This window comes from Neofelis nebulosa, chromosome 2 (assembly GCF_028018385.1).
Source record: "Neofelis nebulosa isolate mNeoNeb1 chromosome 2, mNeoNeb1.pri, whole genome shotgun sequence".
In the NCBI taxonomy this organism is placed as follows: domain Eukaryota; kingdom Metazoa; phylum Chordata; class Mammalia; order Carnivora; family Felidae; genus Neofelis; species Neofelis nebulosa.
This window is the reverse complement of record NC_080783.1, coordinates 44733877-44759133: the sequence shown is the minus strand read 5'-3', so window position 1 is coordinate 44759133 and position 25257 is coordinate 44733877. Positions and strand designations below refer to the sequence as shown.

The 25257-nt window shown below is 39.3% G+C and overlaps 1 protein-coding gene across 1 annotated transcript in view; it reads right to left on the bottom strand.

The window, feature by feature from the left end:
• HIBCH (3-hydroxyisobutyryl-CoA hydrolase) overlaps positions 1 to 25257 on the bottom strand; it is a 122182-nt gene that overhangs the window by 5688 nt on the left and 91237 nt on the right. Inside the window, 1 exon segment of the mRNA XM_058711192.1 lies at positions 2878 to 2997. Coding sequence (XP_058567175.1) covers positions 2878 to 2997 — 120 coding nt within the window.

Genomic DNA, 25257 nt, shown 5'->3' with positions numbered 1-25257 from the left:
AAAACCACCTGTAACTTCAGTGTTGCCATATGCTGAGTATGACTTTATCCTCCCCTACTGGACACTTTCACAGTGCTTCCTCCTCCTTGAAACATTGATCTCTTGCTTTCATGACTCTCCTGGTTCTTCCACCTCTGTCCTTTTTCTCTTCCACCCTATTCAAAATTTCTTGGGGATCAGATCCGGGCTCTCTCATTTTCCTTCTATATGCTCTTACCCATTCTATACCCAACACATGAGCACCTGAGTTATCAATTCTGTTAAGATATAAGATCACGTCACTCCTCTACTCAAAAACATCCAGTACTTCCCACGTCATTCAGAACAAAAGCCAGAGTTTTATAAAGACCTTGGAGGAAGCTACGTATGCTCTGCCCAGTCCTTCTCTACCCTGTTAGCTCTCACCTCATCTCTCTCACTCACTTGACCCTCCTTCTCTGCCCATGCCACCCATCAAGGCTTCCTGCAGCTCCTAGAACAGGGAGGCACACCCCTGCCTCATGGCTTTGTACTGCCTCTGCCTGGATGCTCTTCCCCAGATACTTACACAGCTCATTCCTTCACTTCCTTCAGGTTTTTACTCAGAGAACATCTTTTCAGTCAGGTCTTCTCTGGTCATCCTATCTGTAAATTCAAACTCTCCCTCACCTCCTCCTTATGCCATACTCCCCTTCCCACTTTACTTCTTCTCCTTAGTACTTACAATCATATACTATATATTTTATAATTTTATCTGTTTATGATCTATCTCCCCCACTATAAAGTAAGTTCCATAAGAGCAGGCATTTTTGTCTGTTTTGTGGACCTATGCATTCTTGGTGCCTCTAACAATGTCTAGCACATGGTAAGCATTCTTCCTAAGTAAATAAATCTCCAAGGCTTCAGACTTAAATCTCTAACCCACAGCTCTGAGCTCCAATTCCTAAATGCATTCTTTCCTTCTCTCACATCCATCATCAAAGCCTATCAATCCTCTCCCACATTATTCCCCAAATCATTCACTTCTCTCCGTTGCCACCACCCTCGCCGAAGCCACTGCAACTTCACAGCTGGATTACTGCAAAAACTCAAATCTGGTCTCTACATCCCCTCTTGAATCCTTCTAACCCCATCTCCATTCAGCAGCAATAATTACTTTCTTAAAGGAAACAGAATCAAATCATCCACTGCTGAAACCCAAGGGACTTTTCGACATACTCCTTTCTCACCCTTCGGGTCACAGATGAGCACGCATCTCAAAGACGTCTTTTCTGACAACTTATTTCCCTTAGTCTTTCCCACCTGCTCCTGTCCCTGCATCATTCTCTCCCATCATCAACCTGTACGTTTCCTTTGGAGCACTTGCCACAATTTGTAACTATTTTACATATTTTGTTTACTTGTTCTTCATAGTCTCAGTTGACTCTAAATTTCATGAGAACAAGGACTGGGTCACTCTTTCTACAACGTAACACTTAGCACAGAACCCGGCAACAACACAGCTAATGGATTTGCTGACAGAAGGAAGGAATCAATCAATCCAGGCAGTGCAGTAAATGTAAGTGAGCAGCATGGACTGTGTGAGGTATACTGGGGTAGTAGTGGAGAGTATAGGGCCCCGAGGGAAACCACCTGGTTTCACACACCATGTGTCTGCCACTTAATAGCTATACCACCTTAGGCAGGTTACTTCTCTCTGCCAGCTTCCTCATCTGTAAAGTGGAGACAAGAATAATACCTACCATTCTAGAAATAGTGTAAAATTTAACGGACAGGATGTATGCGAAGTGCCTGGCATAGTGCCTTTCTTAACAAACAACAGACCTCAGCTGCCACTTTCATCCTACTAGGAGCGACTTTAAGATTAAAGGGACTAACCGAATTTTATTTATAATTGGATGAATTGCTTGAACACCTTAACTATTTTTTGTTGTTGTTGTTGATTTATTTATTTTGAGAGAGAATGCACGAGCAGAGGAGGGAAAGAGTGACAGGAGGGAGAGAATCCCAAGCAGGCTCTGTGCTGCCAGCGAAGAACACAACACAGAGCTCAATCCCACTAACGGTGAGATCATAACCCGAGTCAAAATCAAGAATTGGACGCTCAACCAACCGAGCTCCCCAGGCACTCCCCTTAACTACTGCAAGACATGAAAGTCCATTTGGGATATCTGCTTCCTGGTTATTAAACAGAACATTTTCTTTAGGCCATAAATTTATTAACCTAAAGGCCTTCTACCCATAACACAAAAGCAGTGATTCCGCTTTCAAAGAGTTTATCATCTACAAGAGGAAATCTCTAGGACTCTGAAATGTTACATAAAATTAATTTTCTAGGTGATTATTTTCTACTTTCAGTGTATTTATAATGGAACTTTCAGTGCTAATCTATTAACTAAAACATGTAACAGACTAGTAACTTCCATTCATACATTATATATATGTATATATGGGTGTATATATACATATTCTGTACACACACACACACACACATATATATATATGTATATATATATGTGTGTATATATATATATATACATATATATATATATTCCTTGTTTTACCAGTGAGGGAACTCAGCTATAGAGAGTTTATGCCTCTTATCCCAAGGTCAGAGACCATGCCTGAAAAATGGTTAATTTCTACTTTGAATTCCACCTGAGATTAGAGGCTTTCTTATAGTACATGCAAATGTAATTGCTATTTCATAAAGGCTTAAGAATAATGTGGAAGAATAGTTCCACACATCTTAAGTTAACTGGCCTGTTGTGTTTCCACAGAGTGTATTTACAGATAGTTTTAAGTTTCTTGTTTATAGCTTTCTGTATTTTACATGCTCTACAATGAACATCTATTACTTTCATAAATAGAAAATAACTATTTTTCAAAAATTCTTACCATACAAGCTTGACTCAGCCGATATTCCATAATTAATACTTCTTGCAAGGTCTTTGAAGACCCCTCCATGAGTTGCCTTAGTGTGATCTTTAGGGATGTTGGAGACATTTTATTAATTACCTATGAAAGAAAAAAATTTTTTGCTAGTTTTAGCCCAATAGTTCCTTTATTGTCTATAATAAGCATTTTGATATAAATCTTATTAAAATTTTCTCCTTAAACAGTACTTTCATATGACAGTTTCATAAAAGTAAGATTATACCTTAGCCTAATCCTGCCAAAGCACCAGCAGTTTTCTAATCTATTATAATAACAAGAAAGATCATTCCATCAGTGGAATAAATTCTGTGTCTATAACTTAATAACATAAATCTGTATTTTGTAGCTGCCTGACATAAATTATGATCCCAACTAAGTAAGCAGTGATTATGTTTAAATAAAATTAATACACATCTTATAAACAACAAATATATCAGAGGACATTTTACTTTATAAAGAAGCTGGAGTCAAAATACAGTAGTCTTTCCTTCCCTTTCTGTGACTAAAAAGAAGTGTTTTTAACTGAACTATAGTTTTTACCTATAAATAAATCAACTTACCTTAAAAGGAGAGAAAACAATTCAAGATACCATGAGATGGTCTTCTATAGTAAATATTTAATAATATAAGAATTACAGGCCCAGCTGGTTGGCTACAGTGCTATACCACTTCCTTCTGCATTTAAAGATGTTATTACTAGTGTTCTGACATATGTGTATGACTGTGACCAACAGCTGCTACAAGAGGTCCCATCACATGTTGTGTAAACCTGAGGCTTGCCCTTTTCTTTATAATTGCAATATACAGTTTTCTAGTGTGTTGTTGAGTGACTGTCTCAAAGGTATAAATTTCACTTTTTGAGGTCAAAGAATTCCCCACATCAAGACTCCAGGTTCTTTGTAGCATCCTCAAATCTTGCACACAGATTTGGAGAACAGACTGAATGGAAAGGACAGTATATTACCTACCAGCTGCTAAAATTTAGATGGCTACTCTACAGGAAAAGGTCAGTGAAGATCAGTATCCTACCTGCAGTCACAATGCTGAAGAAAAGACGAGAGAGAGAGAGAGAGAGAGAGAGAGAGAGAGAGAGAGAGAGAAAGCAATTAAGGCTTTTATGTACCTGATTCATTTTCACAGGAACTCACCCTTTTGCCCTCAGTGTCGTACGCACATGATCTCATTTAATGCCCAAGTAGCAACACCACTCACATTCTTGCCTTTCTGGTTGCAGGCCACAAGGTTGATGGCACCCATACAGCAGTCTGCATACTGTGCTAGGAGGCCCCTCCTTTCCACAGGCAAGAAGACAAGAGGTCCATTTTGCTGATGAAACCACTGGTTTTCTCTAGCCAGAGCCATGCCCACATAATCACAGGTGAACATCTGGAAGAACTTCATTCACAATGCTAAAAGGTGTTCTTAAAGGAGTGACACAGCCAACTTTGATCTCTTCTAGTCTGCAAAGTCAATGAAGCTCCAATTCCCTTTCCAACAGGGCTGTATTATATAAACCCACAATCATGTACCTCAGAACTACAATGATGTCTAATTGCCTGTGTCCTCTTTCTTGGTTTGGCACTTTATATGCAATCTAGAATTCTCAAAACACAAACTCTATCTTTGCTATACTTCCTCATTTGGCTACCAATTAATTTCATTAAAAAGGCCACTTAACAAGAAAGCAATCCCATTTATAATTGCACCAAAAAATAAGATACCTAGGAATAACCAAGGAGATAAAAAACCTGTATTCTGAAAACTATAGAACACTGATGAAAGAAACTGCAGATGACACAAATGGAAAGATATTCCACGCTCATGGATTAGAAGAACCAAATACTGTTAAAATGTCTATACTGCCCAAAGCAATATACAGATTTAATGCAACCCGTATCAAAATACCAACAGCATTTTCCACAGAAGTAGAATACTACTAAAATTTATATGGACGCACAAAAGACCCCAAATAGCCAAAGCAATCTTGAGAAAGAAGAACAAGGCTGGAGGTATTACAATCCCAGATTTCAGGATACACTACAAAGCTAGAGTAATCCAAGCAGTATGGTACTGGCACAAAAATAAACACATAGACCAATGAAACAGAACAGAGACCCCAGAAATAAACCCACACTTATACGGTCAATTAATCTACAAGAAAGGAGGCAAGAATATACAATGGGGAAAAGATAGGTTCTTTAATAAATGGTGTTGGGAAAACTGGACAGCTACATGCAAAAGAAAGAAACTGGACCACTTTCTTACAACATACCAAAAATAAGCTCAAAATGGATAAAGACCTAAATGTGAAACCTGACCATAAAACTCTGAGAAGAAAACACAGGCAGTAATTTCTTTGACACTGACAGAAGAAATATTTTTCTAAAAAAAAAAAAATTTTTTTGTATGTCTAAGGCAAGGGAAACAAAAGCGAAAATAAACTACTGAGAGTATGTACACACACACACACACACACACACACACACACACACACACACACAAGCTTTTGTGCAGTGAAGGAAACCATCAACAAAATGACCAGGCAACCTACTGAATGGGGAAAGATATCTGCAAATGATATGTCCAAAAAGGAATTGATATCCAAAATATATAAAGAACTTATACAACTCAACACAAAAACAATCTAATTAAAAAGAGGCAGAAGACATGAATGGACATTTTCCCAAAGACATATACATGGCCAACAAACACATGAAAAGCAATTCAGCCTCACTAAGCATGAGGGAAATGTAAATCAAAACCACCACAAGATATCACCGTATACCTGTCAGAATAGCCAGTATCAAAAAGACCAGAAACAACAAGTGTTGGTGAGGATGTGGAGAAAAAGGAACTCTTGTGAACTGTTGGTAGGAATGCAAACTGGTGCAGCCACTGGAGAAAACATTATGTAGGTTCCTCAAAAAATTAAAAATAGGATTACCATATGATCCAGTAATTCCACTACCAGGTATTTACCCAAAGAAAACAAAAACATTAATTTGAAAAGATACATGCATCCCTATGTTTATTGCAGCATTATTTACAATAGCCAAGATATGAAAGCCACCGAAGTATCCAACAACAGATGAATGAATAAAGAAGATATGGTGTGTATATACAATGGAGCATGACTCAGCCATAAAAAAGAACGAGATCTTGACTTTTACAACATGGATGGACCTAGTGTGTATAATGCTAAGTGAAGTAAATCAGAGAAAGACAAATACTGTATGATTTCACTAATATATGGAATTTAAGAAACAAAATAAATAAACAAAGAAAAAAAGAAAAACAAAAACAAAAACAAAACAGACTTAACTACAGAGAACTGGTGGTTGTCAGAGGGAGGCAGGTGGAGGAATGGATGAAATAGGGTAAAAAGGCCGTGTAAGGGGTCCTCCAATTGTCTGTGCTTGTGCACACACACATAAATACACAAGAGGAAAAAAAAGGGAAGAAAATTTCATTTGAAAAGCTCCACTGGTTCAGACATTTCATGAATTAGTAATTAAAGATATTTCCTAAGACAGACATCATATTTAAAGAGGGGCGCCTGGGTGGCGCAGTCGGTTAAGCATCCGACTTCAGCCAGGTCACGATCTCACGGTCCGTGAGTTCGAGCCCCGCGTCAGGCTCTGGGCTGATGGCTCGGAGCCTGGAGCCTGTTTCCGATTCTGTGTCTCCCTCTCTCTCTGCCCCTCCCCCGTTCATGCTCTGTCTCTCTCTGTCCCAAAAAAAAAATAAATAAAAAACGTTGAAAAAAAAAATTTTAAAGAAAGAGTATACTGGCAATTTGACACACTCAGGGTTTGAACTCGAGTCCAACAACTCAGCAGAATTCCAGTTCCACGACCTCCTACATGATTGATCTTAATTTCCTCATTAGTAAAATGGATATAGTAACACTACCTACCTCATAAATGGTATGGCAATACACGATGTGCACCATGTCAGAAACCAAGCCAAACAGGGAAGGGAACAGATGGAACATGTACTAAGTAGATTTCCCTCAGCTCTGAGACGAGGACATACACATGTATGCACATAATACAAATGAAACCAGAGGTCACATAGAGAGGAATCCAAACCCAAGCCTACCAATTCCAAAGCCTACATTCTTCTTCTACCAGGCAAGGCAACCATAGTCAATGTCAAAGGCTAAAAAAAGGTCAAAAAGAGCAAAGATGGAAAAGATGTTACATCAGGTGTAGAAAGAAGCAAATAAAAACTTGCTTGTGCAATTTTGATGGCGGGGGGGGGGGGGGCGGGCAGACAAAGTCAGTATGGTAGCTTGAGAAAAAACAGCCAAGAGAAGGCTTTTTTGTGAAAGTAGGGAAGCTCCTGAAAATACTAGCAAAAGAAAATGTGCACTAACCCAAGAAGGTAAAATTTTGAAGATAACTGAAAGAGGGAGAGGGCTGATGCGTTAGCTCCTAAATGAGACAGGAAAGGACAGAATGAGGGCACAAGGATGCTGTCCTTGACAAGAAGGTGAGACACATGTTAGAGGAATCAAAAGGATGACAGAAGAGAGTTTAAGGAACTCATACAATACAGCCTCATTCATTAAGAAGGGAACGCAGAGACTATTCCAGAAAATTGGCTGAATGATTAGAATTTGGATCTTCAGCTATGTCAGAAATGTGTATGGATACGATCCTGCACCTACACAGCCTAGTAAACACATTTCTACTTGGTAAAACATTGGTTAATGCTGTCACCAAATTATCTGACCCTTTAAAGATTAGCTGTCTCCTGTATGCCAAAGAGTCATCTTCTTTCTTTCTTTGTTTTACAGTTTAATTTTTTTCTTTATTTTAAGAGATAGAGAGAGGGTGGGGGGGAGGGGGAGGGGGAGGGAGGGGAGTGGAGAGAGAGAGAGAGAGAGAGAGAGAGAGAGAGAGAGAGAGAGAGAGAGAGAGAGAGAAAATATCCTAAGTAGGTTCCACGCTGCCAGTGCAGAGCCCGACAATGGGCTTGATCCCAGGAACCATGAGATCATGACCTGAGCCAAAATGAAGAGTTGGACACTCAACCAACTGAGCCACCCAGGCACCCCTTTTCCTTTCTTTTTTTATGAAATAATTCATTCTCATCTCAGTTTAATATTACTGAGCATTTACTATGCTTTAGAGATTTCAGAGGAGACAACAGTGAATAGGACAGGGTCCTTGCACTCAAAGAATGGTATCAGCATTATAATCATTGCTTTTTGGGTAACAATCCTAGGAAACCTTTTTGTGTTAAGTTTTATCAAATCCTGGGAAATTTCCAAAAAAAAGAAAAACTCAGGATACTGCTTCAGCATCTACCAGAATACCCAGTAATACACAGTCTGACATGCATTATCAAAAGAAAACCAATATTCGGGGTGCCTGGATGGCTCAATCAGTTAAGCATCCAACTTTGGCTCAGGTCATGATCTCACAGTTTGTGGGTTCAAGCCCCACATCGAGCTCTGTGCTGACAGCTCAGAGCCTGGAGCCTGCTTCGGATTCTGCATCTCTCTCTCTCTCTCTCTCTCTCTCTCCCCCCTTCCCCCACTTGTGCTCTTAGTCTCTCAAAAATGAATAAATAATATTTTTTAAAAAAGCAAACTAATATTCAACAAGCCTATAATGATGCAATTAAAAGAATATTATTTAACAAGCCTATAAGGATACAATTAGAAGAATTCTACTAAGTAGGCCTCCTGGCTGACTGAAGGGCTATATAGATAGATAAGCTCCAGCTCCTTCTCTGATTCAGTAGGTGATCTTAGAAAATGAGCTTCTGAGGGTTTTTTCCTTTATAAAAAAGGATGTCACTTACGACATTCTCAAAGTCTAGGCTCTGTCAGATTTAACTCCAAGAAGGAACCTTAACAATTAGGAATTCATGTATATTTAGATCATTTATATTAACTATGCTATGAACTGTGAATATTTTTCTAAATAATCATCTTACATATTTTGTACTCCTTTCTATAAGTGTTTTCCAGACATGTTCAGATTGACAATAAGCCAACAGAAATATAAAATATACCTACACTACAGCAAGTCAGTCTAATTCACAGTAAACTGCAGTTTCACAGAAATATTTCTATTTTTTAAATATATATATTTTTTATCATTCTGAAGGGTCATATTATTATATAAAGATAAAATAGCACTTTAAAGAAACGGGCACTAGTATTTATTTTTCGTATCTATAGCAAAAGCTTAGAGCCAGTCCAAGAGGAGTGCTTTTTGCAACCTTAAGACTTTTTTAGTAATTTCTTAAAAGCATCAACAATTTTATAAAAATGCAAAGATAGGGTCTAAAGAATCAAATACTGGGGCACCTGGCTCAGTCAGTTGAGCATTTAACTCTTGGTTTTGGCTTAGGTCATGATCTCATGGTTCGTGAGTTCAAGTCCTGTGTCAAGCTCTATGCTGACAGAGCAAAGCCTGCTTGGAATTCTCTCTCTTCCTCTCTCTCTGCCCTCCCCTGCTCGTGCTCTCTCAGAATAAGAAAGGAAGAAAGAAAGAAAGAGAGAAAGAGAGAGAGAGAAAGAAAGAGAGAAAGGGAGGAAGGAAGGAAGGAAGGAAGGAAGGAAGGAAGGAAGGGAGGGAGGGAGGGAGGGAGGGAGGGAGGGAGGGAGGAAGAAAAACAGAAAGGCGCGTGGGTGGCTTGGGTGGTTAAGCATCTGACTTCAGCTCAGGTCATGATCTCACCGTTTGTGAGTTTGAGCCCCGTGTTGGGCTCTGTGCTGACAGCTCAGAGCCTGGAGCCTGCTTCAGATCTGTGTCTCCCTCTCTCTCTCTCTCTCTGCCCCTCCCCTGCTCACACTCTATCTCCCTGTCTCAAAAATAAATAAACATAAAAATTTTAAAAAGAAAGAAAAGAAAAGAAAAGAAAAGAAAAGAAAAGAAAAGAAAAGAAAAGAAGAAAGAAAAGAAAGAAAAGAAAAGAAAAGAAAGAAAGAAAGAAAGAAAGAAAGAAAGAAAGAAAGAAAGAAAGAAAGAAAGAAAGAAAGAAAGAAAGAAAGAGTTAAGTACTACTATTTCATATTATCCTAAATGCTCATGATAGTATTTTAGGATCACTGATAATCCATCAGTGCACTGGAGAACTGTTTGCTCTTCCTGTTTACCTAAGTTGATGCATTTCCCCCTCAAGGTTTATTGTACTCCTTCCCCAAAGGCACAATGCATCCATCAACACTGCATTAAATTATTCTTATTGACAGCAATATATAGCATAATATAATGGGTGCCTTTAGGAAATATAATGTCCACTTCTATAGGTCAAACTGCTTTAAAAAAAAAAAAACAGGGGTGCCTGGGTGGCGCAGTCGGTTAAGCGTCCGACTTCAGCCAGGTCACGATCTCGCGGTCTGTGAGTTCGAGCCCCGCGTCAGGCTCTGGGCTGATGGCTCGGAGCCTGGAGCCTGTTTCTGATTCTGTGTCTCCCTCTCTCTCTGCCCCTCCCCCGTTCATGCTCTGTCTCTCTCTGTCCCAAAAATAAATTAAAAATGTTGAAAAAAAAAAAATTAAAAAAAAAAAAAAAAACAATGTGGTATGTCATGTTTTTTGAAATTTATTTTTATTTTTTAAAAATTCTTGGGGCGCCTGGGTGGCGCAGTCGGTTAAACGTCCGGCTTCAGCCAGGTCACGATCTCGCGGTCCGTGAGTTCGAGCCCCGCGTCAGGCTCTGGGCTGATGGCTCGGAGCCTGGAGCCTGTTTCCGATTCTGTGTCTCCCTCTCTCTCTGCCCCTCCCCCGTTCATGCTCTGTCTCTCTCTGTCCCAAAAATAAAAATAAAAAAAAAAAAAAAAAAAAAATTCTTTTACATGTTTATTTTCAAGAGAAAGCACATGAGTGGGGGAGGGGATCTTCAGACAGAGGATCTGAAGTCTGCTGTGTTCGGACAGCAGTGAGCCTGATGTGGGGCTGGAACTCAAGAACCATGAGATCATAACCCAAACTGAACCCGGATGCTTAACTGACTGAGCCACCCAGGTGTCCCTTATTTTTAAGTAATTAGCTTTACTCAGGTAGAACTTAGAAAATTCATTCAATTTAAGTGCACTGTTCTCTAAGTTATGATAAATGTTTACAGTTGTGCAACTACCCCCACAATCAAGATACAGAACATTTCCATCATCCTGAAGAGATCTCCAGTACCCCCAGGTAATTGATCTGTTTTCTAGCCCTACAGTTTTCTCTTCTCCAGAATTTCATAAAAATAAAATAAAGTAGCCCTTTGTGTCTGCTTTCTTTCACTTGGCATAATGCTTCTGAGATTCATCCATGTCATTTCACGTATCAACAAATCATCCCTTCTTATAGCTGAGCAGTATTCCAGGTTTTGGCTACTGTAAGTAAAGTTGCTATGAATGTGTAAGTACAAGCATCTGCGTGGACATAGGTTTACATTTTTCTTGGGTAAATAAATCCCTTCGGGTGGGATTTTTGGGTCTTACAGTAAATGTACATTTAACTTTACAAGAGACTGCCAAACTGCTTTCCTGCCAGCAGCATGTAAGTTGTAGATGTTCCATATCCTTACCAACACTTGGTGTGGGTACTGTCAACCTTTAAATTCTATTTTTAGTATATGTGCTGCCAGAGTGAGCACAACCTTTAAATTCTAGCCACTCTAACAGATGCACAGTGACATCTCACTGTGGTTTTAATCTGTATTTTCCTAGTAATCAAGGATCTTGAACATTATTTCATGTGGCCACTCATACATGTTCTTTGGTGAAGGGTCTAAATTCCCATTTTCTGGGTGTGTTTATATTCTCATTAAGTTGTAAGCAGTCTATTTATATACACTGGATTAAAATCATGTTATCAGGGGCACCTGGGTGGCTCAGTCAGTTAAATGTCCAACTCTTGATTTAGCCTCAGGTCATGATCTCAGGTCATGAGATCAAGCCCTGTGATGGGCTCTGTTCTGGGTGTGGAGCCTGCTTAAGATTCCTTTTTCTCCCTCTCCCTTTGCCCCTCCCCCACTCACACTCTCTAAATAAATAAATGAATAAATAGATAAAATCTTGTTATCAGATACAAATTTTGCAAATATATTTCTTCCCAATATGTGGCTTCTTGATTTTCTTCATAAAGTCTTTCAAAAAGAAAACTAATTATAATAAAGATCAATTTATCAATTTTTTTCCTTTGGAATTCTTGCTTTTTGCATTAAAAAAAAAAAAATCTTGACTTGGGGCACCTGGGTGGCTCAGTTGGTTAAGGGTCCGACTCTTGATTTTGGCTCAGGTCTTTGATTGTGGCTCAGGTCATGATCTCACGGTTCATGGGACTGAGCCCCACGTTGGGCTTTGCACTAACAGCACGGAGCCTGCTTGGGATTCTCTCCCTCTCTCTCTGCCCCTCCCCAGTTTGCGTGTGCACGCTCGCTCACTCTGTATTTTTTTTTTTTTAACGTTTATTTATTATTGAGAAACAGAAAGAGACAGAGTATGAGCATGGGAGGGGCAGAGAGAAGGGGAGACACAGAATTTGAAACAGGCTCCAGGCTCCGAGCTGTCAGCACAGAGCCCCACACGGGGCCTGAACCCACCAACCGTGAGATCATGACCTGAGATGAAGTCAGACACTCAATCGACTGAGCCACCCAGGTGCCCCTGCTCTCTTTCAAAATAAATAAACTTAAAAAAAAATCTTGGCTAACCCAAAGTCACAAAGATTTTCTATGTTTTCTTTTAGAAGTAGAGTTTTAGCTTTTACATTTAGGTGCATAATCCACTTTGAATTGCGTGTGGTGGGAAGGAATTCAGAGCATGAAACCTAAAGATATATTGCTTTGGTACACTGATTATTTTGAGTTAAAGGGATATAAGAAATGATCTGACCCTCCTTGTTTTCCTAGAACCAGGAAATAAAACTCCTATGTGAAAGATGCCCTCCCTGTAGCAGGAGGAAGACATTCTTATCACCAGAGACAAGGAATGTAGGGTCAAGACATCTGTACAAACCTTGTTAAACTCATCCGTATCTTCCTACTTACTTCTTCAGCACTTACTACCCCTAGGCCAAACTCCTTTTTCTGGTCAATTCTTCACAAATTTGTCTAAAAGGTACAAAAGCTCTGGTTATTTGTTCAGGTCTTCATTCTCTTGTGCAGGCTCCCATGTACATGTAAAAATTTAATGAAACCTGTATGTTTTCTCTTATTAATCTGGCTTATGTCAGTTTAATTGTTAGGCTGGGCTAAAGACCCTAGGAAGAGAGAGGAGAATTTTCTCCACCCCTACAGGTGCAAGGGAAGAGTCAAGTACCTCATTCTCTTGCACAGGGATATCTAATTGTTCCAGAACCATTTGTTGAAAAGACTATCTTTTCCCCCACTGAATTAATTACCTTGAGAGCTCAGGGCAGCCTTTACTTTAGTATTAACTTACCCCCACTACTAAAGTGTAAACCTCCTGGCTGATGGCAACATGAACTCTTCCCAGACCTGTATGAGTCTTGTTAAATGCTCAGACTACTACTTTCATATGGTTCCTTCCATGGTCTTGTAGAGTTTCACTTAAAACATGTACAGATCATGGGACACCTGGGTGGCTGAGTCGGTTAAGCATCTGACTTTGGCTCAGGTCATGATCTCGCAGTTCATGAGTTCAAGCCCCATATCAGGCTCTGTGCTGACAGCTCGGAGCCTGGAGCCTGCTTCAGATTCTGTGTCTCCCTCTCTCTCTCTGCCCCTTCCCTGCTTGTGCCCTGTGTCTCTGTCTCTCAAAAATAAATATTAAAAAAAAAAAATTTTTAAACATGTACAGATCAATATTCTGAAAATTCCTGCAAGAAGGAAGCTGAGTCAATTTTAGGGCTTTCCCATTTGTTTCCCTTCTCTCAGAAGTCACAGTCCTATGCTGCCTGCATTGTCCAATGTTGCCAAACACTTGTTTCATATACTTTGTCCAGTTTTCTAGTTGTTTACAAGAGAAAAACAACTCCTGTAGCACTTAATTCTTCATGAACATGTGTCAATTTTTAAATGGTATAGCACATGACTAACAATTCTCAAAGCTTACAGAAAGATTAGTAATCTTTTCAATTTAATTTCTCTAATATTTTGTTGCTCTTTGTTAAATCTATCCCTAGTTATTATTTTTAGTTTTCCTTTTTCTCTAATTTTTAAAGTGCATGAATTCTTTATAGAAGCCTATCATATTCTTACATATTTACTTCAAGTATAAAACTGAGTTTCATTTATTCTTCACAAAACTAGCACTCAAAACCAAATACATACGTCCCAGATTAGAGAAAAGACATTCCTTGGGGAGCCTAAGTGGCTCAGTCAGTTGAGCATCCGACTTCGGCTCAGGTCATGATCTCGAGGTTCACGAGTTTGAGCCCCACGTCAGGCTCTGTGCTGACAGCTCAGCGCCTGGAGCCTGCTTCAATTCTGTGTCTCCCTCTCTTTCTGCCCCTCCCCTGCTCATACTCTGTCTATCTCTCCCTCAAAAATATAAACGTTAAAAAAAATTAAAAAGAAAAAAATTCCAAAGAATTTTAAAAGTTTTCTAGTATTAAAAAAGGAATTATATACCCTCTAAGCCTTTAACACAGTAGGCCATCCTATTATATCCTATCAATAACTAAGAAAACACCTGAAAAACAGGTCAAAAGCAACACTGGCCTCCCTGGCCATTTGCTCAGGACCACTTTCTGGACACTAATTGGACCCACTGCTCCTTGCTCTTATTTTTCTGTCTGGCTATGGACTTCATACCCCAGCACTACTAAGGATTACTGACCCCACTAAACTATCTTTCCTTGGCTTAGTGTCCATGTTGACAGTTGGGCTATGAGGCAGGAGGGGCGGGGGGGAGGTGTCTCAATCTCTTCTATTCATATTCTTTTGATTACTGGTATCACTTGCAGTTCTAGAAAATAAATACTTCTCCCATTGGCTCTAAAGAACCTTTCGCAAGCCTGCTATTACCAGAAAAGGGAGATGACATAGGATAGCATTTCCTACAGCTCAATCAAACACCCCTCTCCCCCCACCAAAACCCAACTAAAAAATAGGTAAAGGACTTGAACTAGACATTTCTCCAAAGAAGATACAAATGGCCAGCAAGTATATGAAAAGATGTTCAGTATCACTCATCATTAGAGAAATGTAAATCAAAAACCACAATGAGCTATCACGTCATAGCCATTAGGATGGTTACCATCAAGAAGACAGAAAATAATGAGTTGGCCAAGAGTACAAAAATTGGAACCTTATGCACTGTTGGTGGGTGGTAATGTAAAATGGTGCAGCTGCTATGGAAAACAGTATGGAGGTTCCTCAACAGTTAAAAACAGAATTACCATATAATGCAGCAATTCCACTCTGGGTATATATCCAAAAGAATTAAAAGGGTCTTGAAAAGGTATTTGTACATCCATGTTCATAGCAGCATGTTCACAAGAGCCAAAAGGTAGAAGCAATCCAAATTAAATGTCCATCAACAGGATGAAGAAAATGTATTATATACATACAATGGAATATTATTATTCAGCCTTAAAAAGGAATGAAATTCTGGCACATGCTACAACATGTATGAACTTTGAAACATTATGCTAAGTGAAATAAGCCAGTCACAATAGGACAACTGCTGTATGATTCCACTTGTGTGAGGCATCCAGAATAGTCAAATTTATAGCAGCAGAGAGCAGAATAGTGGTTGCCAGAGACTGGAGGGAGGAGGAAATAGGGAGTTATTATTTAATGGGTATGAAGTTTCATTCAGTTTTATAAGATGAAAATGTTCTGGAGATTGGTTGTACAACAAGTGAATATACCTAACAAAAGTGAGGTATATACTTAAAAATAGTTAAGATGGTAAATTTTATGCTGTATGTATTTTACCGCAATTAAAACACACACACACACACACACACACACACACACACACACACACACAGCATGTCAACTGGAGACTTTGGTTAAGGTTTCCCTAATGTTTAAATAGCCCAAACAGCTTACATGGGTTGTTTGGCACGATGAACAACCTACACCCAAAGGGGGATTAAAGGAGATTGGAGGAATTCCAACCATAAGCATTAAAAAAAAAAAAAAAAAAAAAAGTGTATTGGAACATTTGGAACATTGAAGGGAAATCTAAGAAAGGAAGTGAGAAGCCATAAAATAAGTACTATGAAAATTGCATCAGTTGTAAAGAATTTACAAGTTACTCATTCTTTTTTTAAAAATCCATGTTATCCTACAGTGATTAGCAGTAAAAACTTTAAAAATCTAAACAAAGGATAAAAAAGCTTATGTTTTTATTTAATGATTAGCCAAGTATATTGAAAAGATTTTGTTCTTCCCCGTGAGCAATCATGGAAAGGAACACATACACAGAATAGGTGGTTGCAACTTGGAACTTAAATAGACCTACAGAAGGAAGACAGGAATCCCTGAAGAGCCCACAGGAATTAGGAGCAATCCTAGAAGCTTACTGACAAGTAAGCTTGTCACAAGTATTAGAATCTTTTAAAAATTTTGTTCAAATTCTGATCTGCAAATCTTTCATGGAAGCACTGAAAACTATCTTCAGGGTTTTTTCTTGATGTATGCTTCTGGTTGAGATAATTAAAAGGAACCCTGTATCTAAGCTCTAACAGGGAAGCCTCAGTGGGGATTTTTTGATCCTCACACCATGCTATTCCCAGCAGATACTAGTATTGTGGAGCCACATTCATTCACCAGAGCTATAGGTCAACTGAAAAAAAATGAAAACCTATCCTCCCAATGGGAGTGCTTATGGTGGTCCCACCTGTCATGGCTGGCTTGCCTTTTTGAATACATAATCACCATACTGCCAGAGGTACAGAAGGAAAACTGAAGGAATATTTGAGTTCTATGCCTTGATTTTGGCTTAGGCTGGTGGTTTTCAAATGATATGTCTAGTTGCATATCTGTACTACTTTAAAGTGACATCATTTAACTTATAAGGTAAGGTGCTACATGACTATTTTCAAATGAAATTGCTAAGGGCATACTTAATTGGGCCCCATTGCTGGGGGAAGAAACAAAAACAGGAATACTAGTTTCTAAATTGCTCTGCAAACAAGAGAACCAGCTTAAAGTCAGAATCCTTGATATATAAAATGATTATCCACATTTATGCAAACATTCCTAAAAGTTAATGGTTGGGGCGCCTGGGTGGCGCAGTCGGTTAAGCGTCCGACTTCAGCCAGGTCACGATCTTGCGGTCCGGTCCGTGAGTTCGAGCCCCGCGTCAGGCTCTGGGCTGATGGCTCGGAGCCTGGAGCCTGTTTCCGATTCTGTGTCTCCCTCTCTCTGCTGCCCACCCCCACCTTCTCTCTCTCTCTCTCTCTCTCTCTCAAAAAAAAAAAAAAAAAAAAAAAAAACACATTAAAAAAAAGTTAATGGTGATATTAATTTTTTGAATTAGGCTGATCTACCTACTCTAATTTATGCCTATCCTTGAACACTAACAGACTTGTAATTACTAAATAAGACCCTAGACTAACTTAAGATTTCCACCTTAAGAGTATAGTAACAATGCAGAAATATTTCCATCTTCACAAGTAAAACTTTAAATTTTTGTAAGTTTTCTGACAACTGAAACACTAAAATTATATGAAAAATACTATCAGATAAGGAAGAGCTAAAACACCTTTTCTTTATAGTTTAAGGAGGGGTGCCTGGGTGGCTCGGTCAGTTAAGCATCTGACTTCGGCTTGGGTCACGATCTCATGGTTTGTGGGTTGGAGCCCTGTGTCAGACTCTGTGTTGACAGCTTGAAGCCTGGAGCCTGCTTCAGATTCTGTGTTTCCCTGTCTCTTTGCCCCTCCCCAACTCACACTCTCTGTCTCTCAAAAATTAATAAACATCGAAAAACAATTAAAAAAAATAAAGTCTAAGCGGGGGGAAGAGTTAAGATGGAGGAGAAAAAGTAGGGGGACCCTGGGCTTTCCTGGTCACTCAAACACAGCTGTACCGAAGTCAGATCACTTGGAACACCCAGGAAATTAAACTGCGGAGTGGCAGAAGGATCTCTGTGGTTGGAGGGAGACAGTGTGGCAGGTGCATGGTGTGTGGAAGTGAACTGCAGGACAGAAAAACTGGTGTTGAGGAGGAGAAGGAACCCTTTCCATGGAGAGACAAAAGGGAGAGAATGATAGAGGGGTTGAGAGACTGCAGCACTGGGTCCACACAAGAGGAAAACCTCTCTGGACCATGGACTAGAGGAGCAAGAGGTACTGAGTGTCACAGTTTTTTGTTTTTTGTTTTTTGTTTGTTTTTGCAAACACCATGTGGAGCTCAAACTCTGAGATTTTTAAGTGCGTGATTTTCTCTGGAGCAGAGCTGTGGTGTGTGCTCCTGGGGAAGAGGGAGCTGGACCCAGAGTGCAAGCAAGGTGTAGGGATCCCCAAGGTCCATTGGGAAAGAACATTCCCCTTCCTGGAGTACTTCCGGAAGGTGCCAGCAAAAGGCCTTTCATTGGTAGGGGACAGAGGTACACACAGAAAGCATATAACCTTGTTACTGCTTTTAGTGGTGATACACCCCAGACCCCCACGTACCGCACAGGTGTGGAACTATTTTTCTGGGACAAAGGATGTCAGACACAGCATGGAGAGGCTCTACTCTGGGGTGGGGGGGGGGGGTGGTCCACGCTGTGTCAAATCCCTTAAGATTTCGCATTTTAGATCCCAGCTGTGCACCAAAGAAAAAAAATGCAGGAAAGCTGTTGCTCAGGGCCAGGTGACTGCCCTCACTATTCTGTGAAGGTTTCCTGAATAGCGGGGGGGAGGGGGAGAAAAGACAGTAGGGTAGCACCATTTCCCGCCCCCCCCCCCAACACCAACATGGTGGTACTTCAAAGAGCAACACAATGGTCCCCAGTGCAGGTGGGACCAGCTTACACCAAACCCCACTGCCCCCTGTGCCTGGCAACTGCTTATTTACTGGGGCAAGACTGACTCTGAGCCAAAGCATGCAGACCTCTCCTCCAGAAGACCAGCACAGTAAGCATCCCCGTGTACCAAGTGCACTGAAAATCAAATGCTTCAAAGCATCACCTGCAGTTCTGGTGGAAATAGAATCAGGCTTACTTTTTTTTTCCTTTCTTCTTTTTTTCTTTTGGAATCAGGCTTATACATTTTTGTCTTTTACATTTCCTTTTCTCTCTCTTTTTTTTTAAAATCAGGATTATTTTTCCTTTCTTTTTTTTCCATCCTTTTCCTTTGGAATCAGTATTATATTTTTTGACGCTGTTTTTTTTTTTTTTTTCCTTTCATTCCTTTTCCTTCTCTCTCTCTCTCTTTTTTTATATCAGGCTTTTTTTCTTCCTTTTTTTCCCCCAGGCTTATTTTAACAAACAAATTAAAGCACACTGAATTAAAGGTCCAACCCCGCCCCCCCGCCCGCCCCCGCCAGCAAGGAGGAGCTCTGCAGCTGACTGACCAGTGGGAAAGCACAGCCAATCTGCAACAGTACAGTATACACAGTTTACACCAGACACACTTCCTGAAGTGCCAGGCCCTGGACAGTGTATGACCCCCTTTTAATGTAGTAGCATTACTCTCACGTGCAGGGAACGTAACAAGCTTTCAAAACATGCAAAACACAAAAACTTAGCCAAAATGACAAGATGGAGGAATTCTCCCCAAAAGAAAGGTCAAGAAGAAATCCCAGCCAGGGACTTGCTCAAAACAGATATAAGCAATATTATCTGAACAAGAATTTAGAACATCAGTCCTAAGACTACTAGCTGGGCTTGAAAAAGCATAGAAGACACCAGAAAAACCCTTGCTGCAGAGATCAAAGACCTAAAAACTAGTCAGGCTAAAATAAGAAATGTGATAACTGAGATGCAAAATCAACACGATAGAGTCACAATGAGGAATGAAGCAGCAGAGGAGAGAATAGGTGATATAGAAGATAAAATTATGTAAAATAATGAAGCTGAAAAGAAGGAAACAAAACTATTAGATAGTTAGGGAACTCTACAATTCCATCAAGCAAAACAATATAGGTATCATAGGAGTCTCAGAAGAAGAGGATTGGGAAAAAGGGGTAGAAGGCTTATTTGAACAAATTATAGCTGAGGATCTCCCTAACCTGGGGAAGGAAACAGGCACTCAAGCCCAAAAGGCACAGAGAATTCTCCTCAAGATCAACAAAAACAGGTCAACAGCACAACATATCATAGTGAAACTTGCAAAATACAAAGACAAAGAGAGAATTGTGAAAGCAGCCAGGGACAAAACGTCCTTAACCTCCAATGGTAAACACATAAGGTTAGCAGCAGATCTATCCACTGAAATGTGGCAGGCCAGATGGGAGTAGCAGAAAATATTCAATGTACTGAATGGGAAAAATATGCAGCCAAGAATGCTTTATCCAGCAAGGCTGTCATTCAGAATAGAAGGAGAGACAGAGGTTCCCAGACAAAAACTAAAGGGGTTTGTGACCGCTAAACCAGCTCCGCAAGAAATTTTAAGGGGGACTCTTTGGGTACAGACAGAAACCTCCCCCAACCTCCAAAAAACAAAACAAAACAAAACAAAACAAAACAAAACAACAGCAAAGCATCAAAGACTAGAAAGGACCAGAGAATCACCAGAAACACCAACTCCACAGGTAACACAATGGCACTAAATTCATATCTTTCAATAATCACTCTGAATGTTAATGGACTAAATGCCCTAATCAAAAGACCTAAGGTTTCAGAATGAATAAAAAAACAAGATCCATCTATATGCAGCTTACAAGAGACTTATTTTAGACCTAAAGACACCTGCAGATTGAAAGTGAGGGGATGGAAAATCATCTATCATGCTAATGGACATCAAAGGAAAGCCAGCGTAGCCATAATTAGACAAACTACATTTTAAAACAAAGATTGTAACAAGAGATGAATGAAGAAGGGCATTATATCATAATTAAGGGGTCTATCCATCAAGAGCAGCTAACAATTGTAACTATACCCGCAATTTGAAAGCACTCAAATACATAAATCAATTAATAACAAACAAACTTATTGATAATAACACAGTAATAGCAGGGGACTTTAACATCCCACTTACAACAATGGGCAGATCACCTAAACAAGGAAGATCATCAACAAGAAAACAATGGCTTTGGTGTTGTTTTTTTTTTTTCATTACAATTTTTTTTTTTAATGCTTATTTATTTTTGAGAGAGAGTGAGAGAGACAGAGAGCAAGCACACACACGCGAGCTGGGGAGGGGCAGAGACAGAGGGAGACGCAGAATCCGGAGCAGGATCCAGGCTCTGAGCTGTCAGCACAGAGCCCAATGAGGGGCTCAAACTCCCGAACTGCGAGATCATAACCTGGGCCAACGTCAGATGCCCAACTGACTGAGCCACCCAGATGCCCAATGTAAACAATAGCTTTAAATGACACATTACACCAATGGGCTTAACAAACATATTCAGAACATTTCATCCTAAAGCAGCAAAATACACATTCTTCTCAAGTGCACATGGAACATTCTACAGAATAGATTACATACTGGGTCACAAATCAGCCCTCAACAAATATAAAAAGATCAAGATCATATCATGCATATTTTCAAATCACAATGCAATGACTTGTAATTAAACACAAGAAAAAATTTGGAAAGCCCTCAAATACATGGAGGTTAAAGGGTATCCTACCAAAGAACTAATGGGTTACCAGGAAATTAAAGAATAAAAAAATATATGGAAGCAAACAGAAATGGAAATATGACAGTCCAAACTCTTTGGGATGTAGCAAAGGTAGTGCTAAGAGGAACAAATATTACAATTGAGGCCTATCTCAAGAAGCAAGAAAGATCCCAAATCTTGCACCCAAGCAAGAAAGGTGCCCAAAGATCTGGCACGTAAAGGAGCCAGAAAAGGAGCAAATAAAGCCTGAAGCCAGCAGAAGGGAAATAATAAAGATTATAGCAGAAGTAAACAATCTAGAAACAGCAACAACAACAAAAACAGTAGAACAGATCAACAAAACCAAGAGCTGGTTCTTTAAAAGAATAAACAAAATTGATAAACCTTTAGCCAGATTTATCAAAAAGAGAAAGGATCCAAATAGATAAAATCACAAAGGAAAGAGGAGATATCACAATAAACATTACAGAAATACAAATTAAGAGAGAATACTATGAAAAATTATATGCCAGCAAACTGGGCAATCTGGAAGAAATGGACAAAATCCTAGAAACCTGCAAAGTACCAAAACTGAAAAAAGAAGAAATAGAAAATCTGAAGAGACCTGTAACCAGCAAAGAAATTCAATCAGTAATCAAAAATCTCCCAACAAATATAAAACCTCCTAGAGTCCTGGGCCAGATGGCTTCCCAGGGGAATTCTACCAGACATTTAAAGAAGATTTAATACCTATTCTCAAACTGTTCCAAAAAAATAGAAATGGAAGGAAAGCTTCCAAACTCATTCTATGAAGCCAGCATTACCTTGATTCCAAAACCAAAGACCCCACTAAAAAGAATTATAGGCCAATATCCCTGATGAACCTGGGTGCAAAAATTCTCAACAAGATACCAGCAAAGTGAATTCAACAGTACATTAAAAGAATTATTCACCATGATCAAGTAGCATTTATTCCTGGGCTGCAGGGCTGGTTCCATATTCACAAATCAGTCAATGCTATACACCACATTAATAAAAGAATAGATAAGAACCATATGATCCTGTCAATAGATGGAGAAAAAGCATCTGAAAAATACAGCATCCATTCTTGACAAAAACCCTCAACAAAGTAGGGACAGATGGAAAATACCTCAACATCATCAAGACCATATATGAAAGACACACAGCTAATATCTTCCTTAACAGGGAAAGACTGAGAGCATTTCCCTTATGGTTAGGAACAAAGCATTTCCCTTATGGTTAGGAACAAAATAAAGATGCCCACTCTCACCACTACTATTTAAGACTGGAAGTCTTAGCCTTAGCAGTCAGGCAACAAAAAGAAATAAAGGGCATACAAATTGGCAAGGAAAAAGTCAAACTTTCAGTATTTGCAGACGACACGATACTCTATGTGGAAAACCCAAAAGACTCCACCAAAGAATTGCTACAACTAATGCATGAATTCAGCAAAGCCGCAGGATATAAAAACAACGTTCGGAAATCTGGTGCATCTCGAACAATAATGAAGCAGCAGAAAAAGATATCAAGGAATTGATTCCATTTATAATCGCACCAAAAACAATAAGATACCTAGGAATAAACCTAATTAAAGAGGTAAAAGATCTGTATTCTGAAAACTACAGAAGACATGAAAGAAGTTGAAGAGGACACAACAAAATGGAAAAACATTCCTTGCTCATGGATTGGAAGAACAAACATTGTTGAAACGTCTATACTGCCCAAAGCAATCTACACACTTAATGGAATCCCTATCAAAATATCACCAGCATTCTTCGCAGAGCTAAAACAATCCTAAAATTTGTACAGAACCACAACAGACCCCAAATAGCCAAAGCAATCCTGAAAAAGAAAAACAAAACTGGAGGAATCACAAGTCTGGATTTCAAGCTATATTACAAAGCTGAGGTCATCAAGACAGTATGGTATTGGCACAAAAACAGACATATAGATCAATGGAGAATAGACAACCCAGAAATTGACCCACAACTATATGGTCAACAAATCTTTGACAAAGCAGGAAAGACTATCCAATGGAAACAGGGTCTCTTCAACAAATGGTGTTGGGAAAACTGGATGGCAACATGCAGAAAAATTGGAACACTTTCTTACACCAGACACATTCAAAATGTATGAAAGAGCTAAATGTGAGACAGGAAACCATCAAAATCCTACAGTAGAACACAGGTAGCAACCTCTTTAACCTCTGCTAGAGCAACTTTTTAGTGCACATGTTGCCAAAGGCAAGGGAAACAAAAGCAAACATGAACTACTGGGACCTCATCAAGATCTTCTCTGCACAGAGAAGGAGACAATCAACAAAACCCACAGACAGCCTACACAATGGGAAAAGATATTTGTAAATGACATATATGATAAAGGGTTAGTATCCAAAATCTATAAAGAACTTATCAAATTCAACACCCAAAAAACAACCAACCAGTAAAGAAATGGGCAGACGTCATGAATAGACATTTTTCCAAAGAAGATATCCAGATGGCCAACAGACACATGAAAAGATGCTGAACATCAGTCATTATCAGGGAAATACAAATCAAAACCACAATGAGATACCACCTGGCACCTGTCAGAGTGGCTAAAATTAACACAAGAGACAACAGGTGTTAGTGAGGATGCAGTGAAAGAGGAACCCTCTTGCACTGTTGATGGGAACACAAACTGGTGCAGCCACTCTGGAGAACAGTATGGAGGTTCCTCAAATAGTTAAAAATAGAATTACCCTATGATCCAGCAATTGCACTAGGTATTTACCTGAAGGATACAAAAATACAGATTGAAAGGGGTACATGCACCCTGATGTTTATAGCAGCATTATCAACAATAGCCAAACTATGGAGAGAGCCCACATGTCCATCAACTGATGAGTGGATAAAAAAGATGTGGTGTACACACACACACACACACACACACACACACACACACACACACAGGAGTATCAGGCATCAAAAAGAATGAGATCTTGCCATTTGTAATGACATGAATGGAGCTAGAATGTATTATACTAAGCAAACTAAGTCAATCAGCAAAGTAAGTCAAATACCATAATTTCATTCATATGTGGAATTTAAGAAACAAAACAGATGAATATATGGGAAGACAGGGAGGAGAAAAGAGGGAATCAAATCATAAGAGACTCTTAACGACAGAGAACAAACAGAGTTGATGGAGGGAGGTGGGTGGGAGATGGGCTAGATGGGTGATGGGTACTAAGGACAGCACTTGTGATGAGCACTGGGTGTTATAAGTAATGAATTACTGAATTCTATTCCTGAAACCAATATTGCACTGTATATTAACTAAGATTTGAATTAGAAAAAAGAAAAAGAAAGTACGAGGAAACACTTTTTTTCTTTCCTTTATGTAGAAGTCTGAAATATTCCAAGTTTCATAATTATATTGTAGTTCCAAGCACATCAGTATCCAGTGTGTACTCTTTTATACAAAAACAGCTTTTCTTCTGCTGTTACCTGTTGAGTCACCTTGTAGAAAGATCAAAGTGTGCCTAACACTGACGAACACTGCTTAAAATTCAGCTATGGCTATGGATGGGGCCTCTTATTAGTTTGAAAAGGATCATTTTTTTTTTATTTTTATCACTGTTGCTTAGAAAGACCATATATTGATCTGCTGCATATTAAATAGAATATATAGATTAAAGGCACAAATTGCAATATATTATAAGAA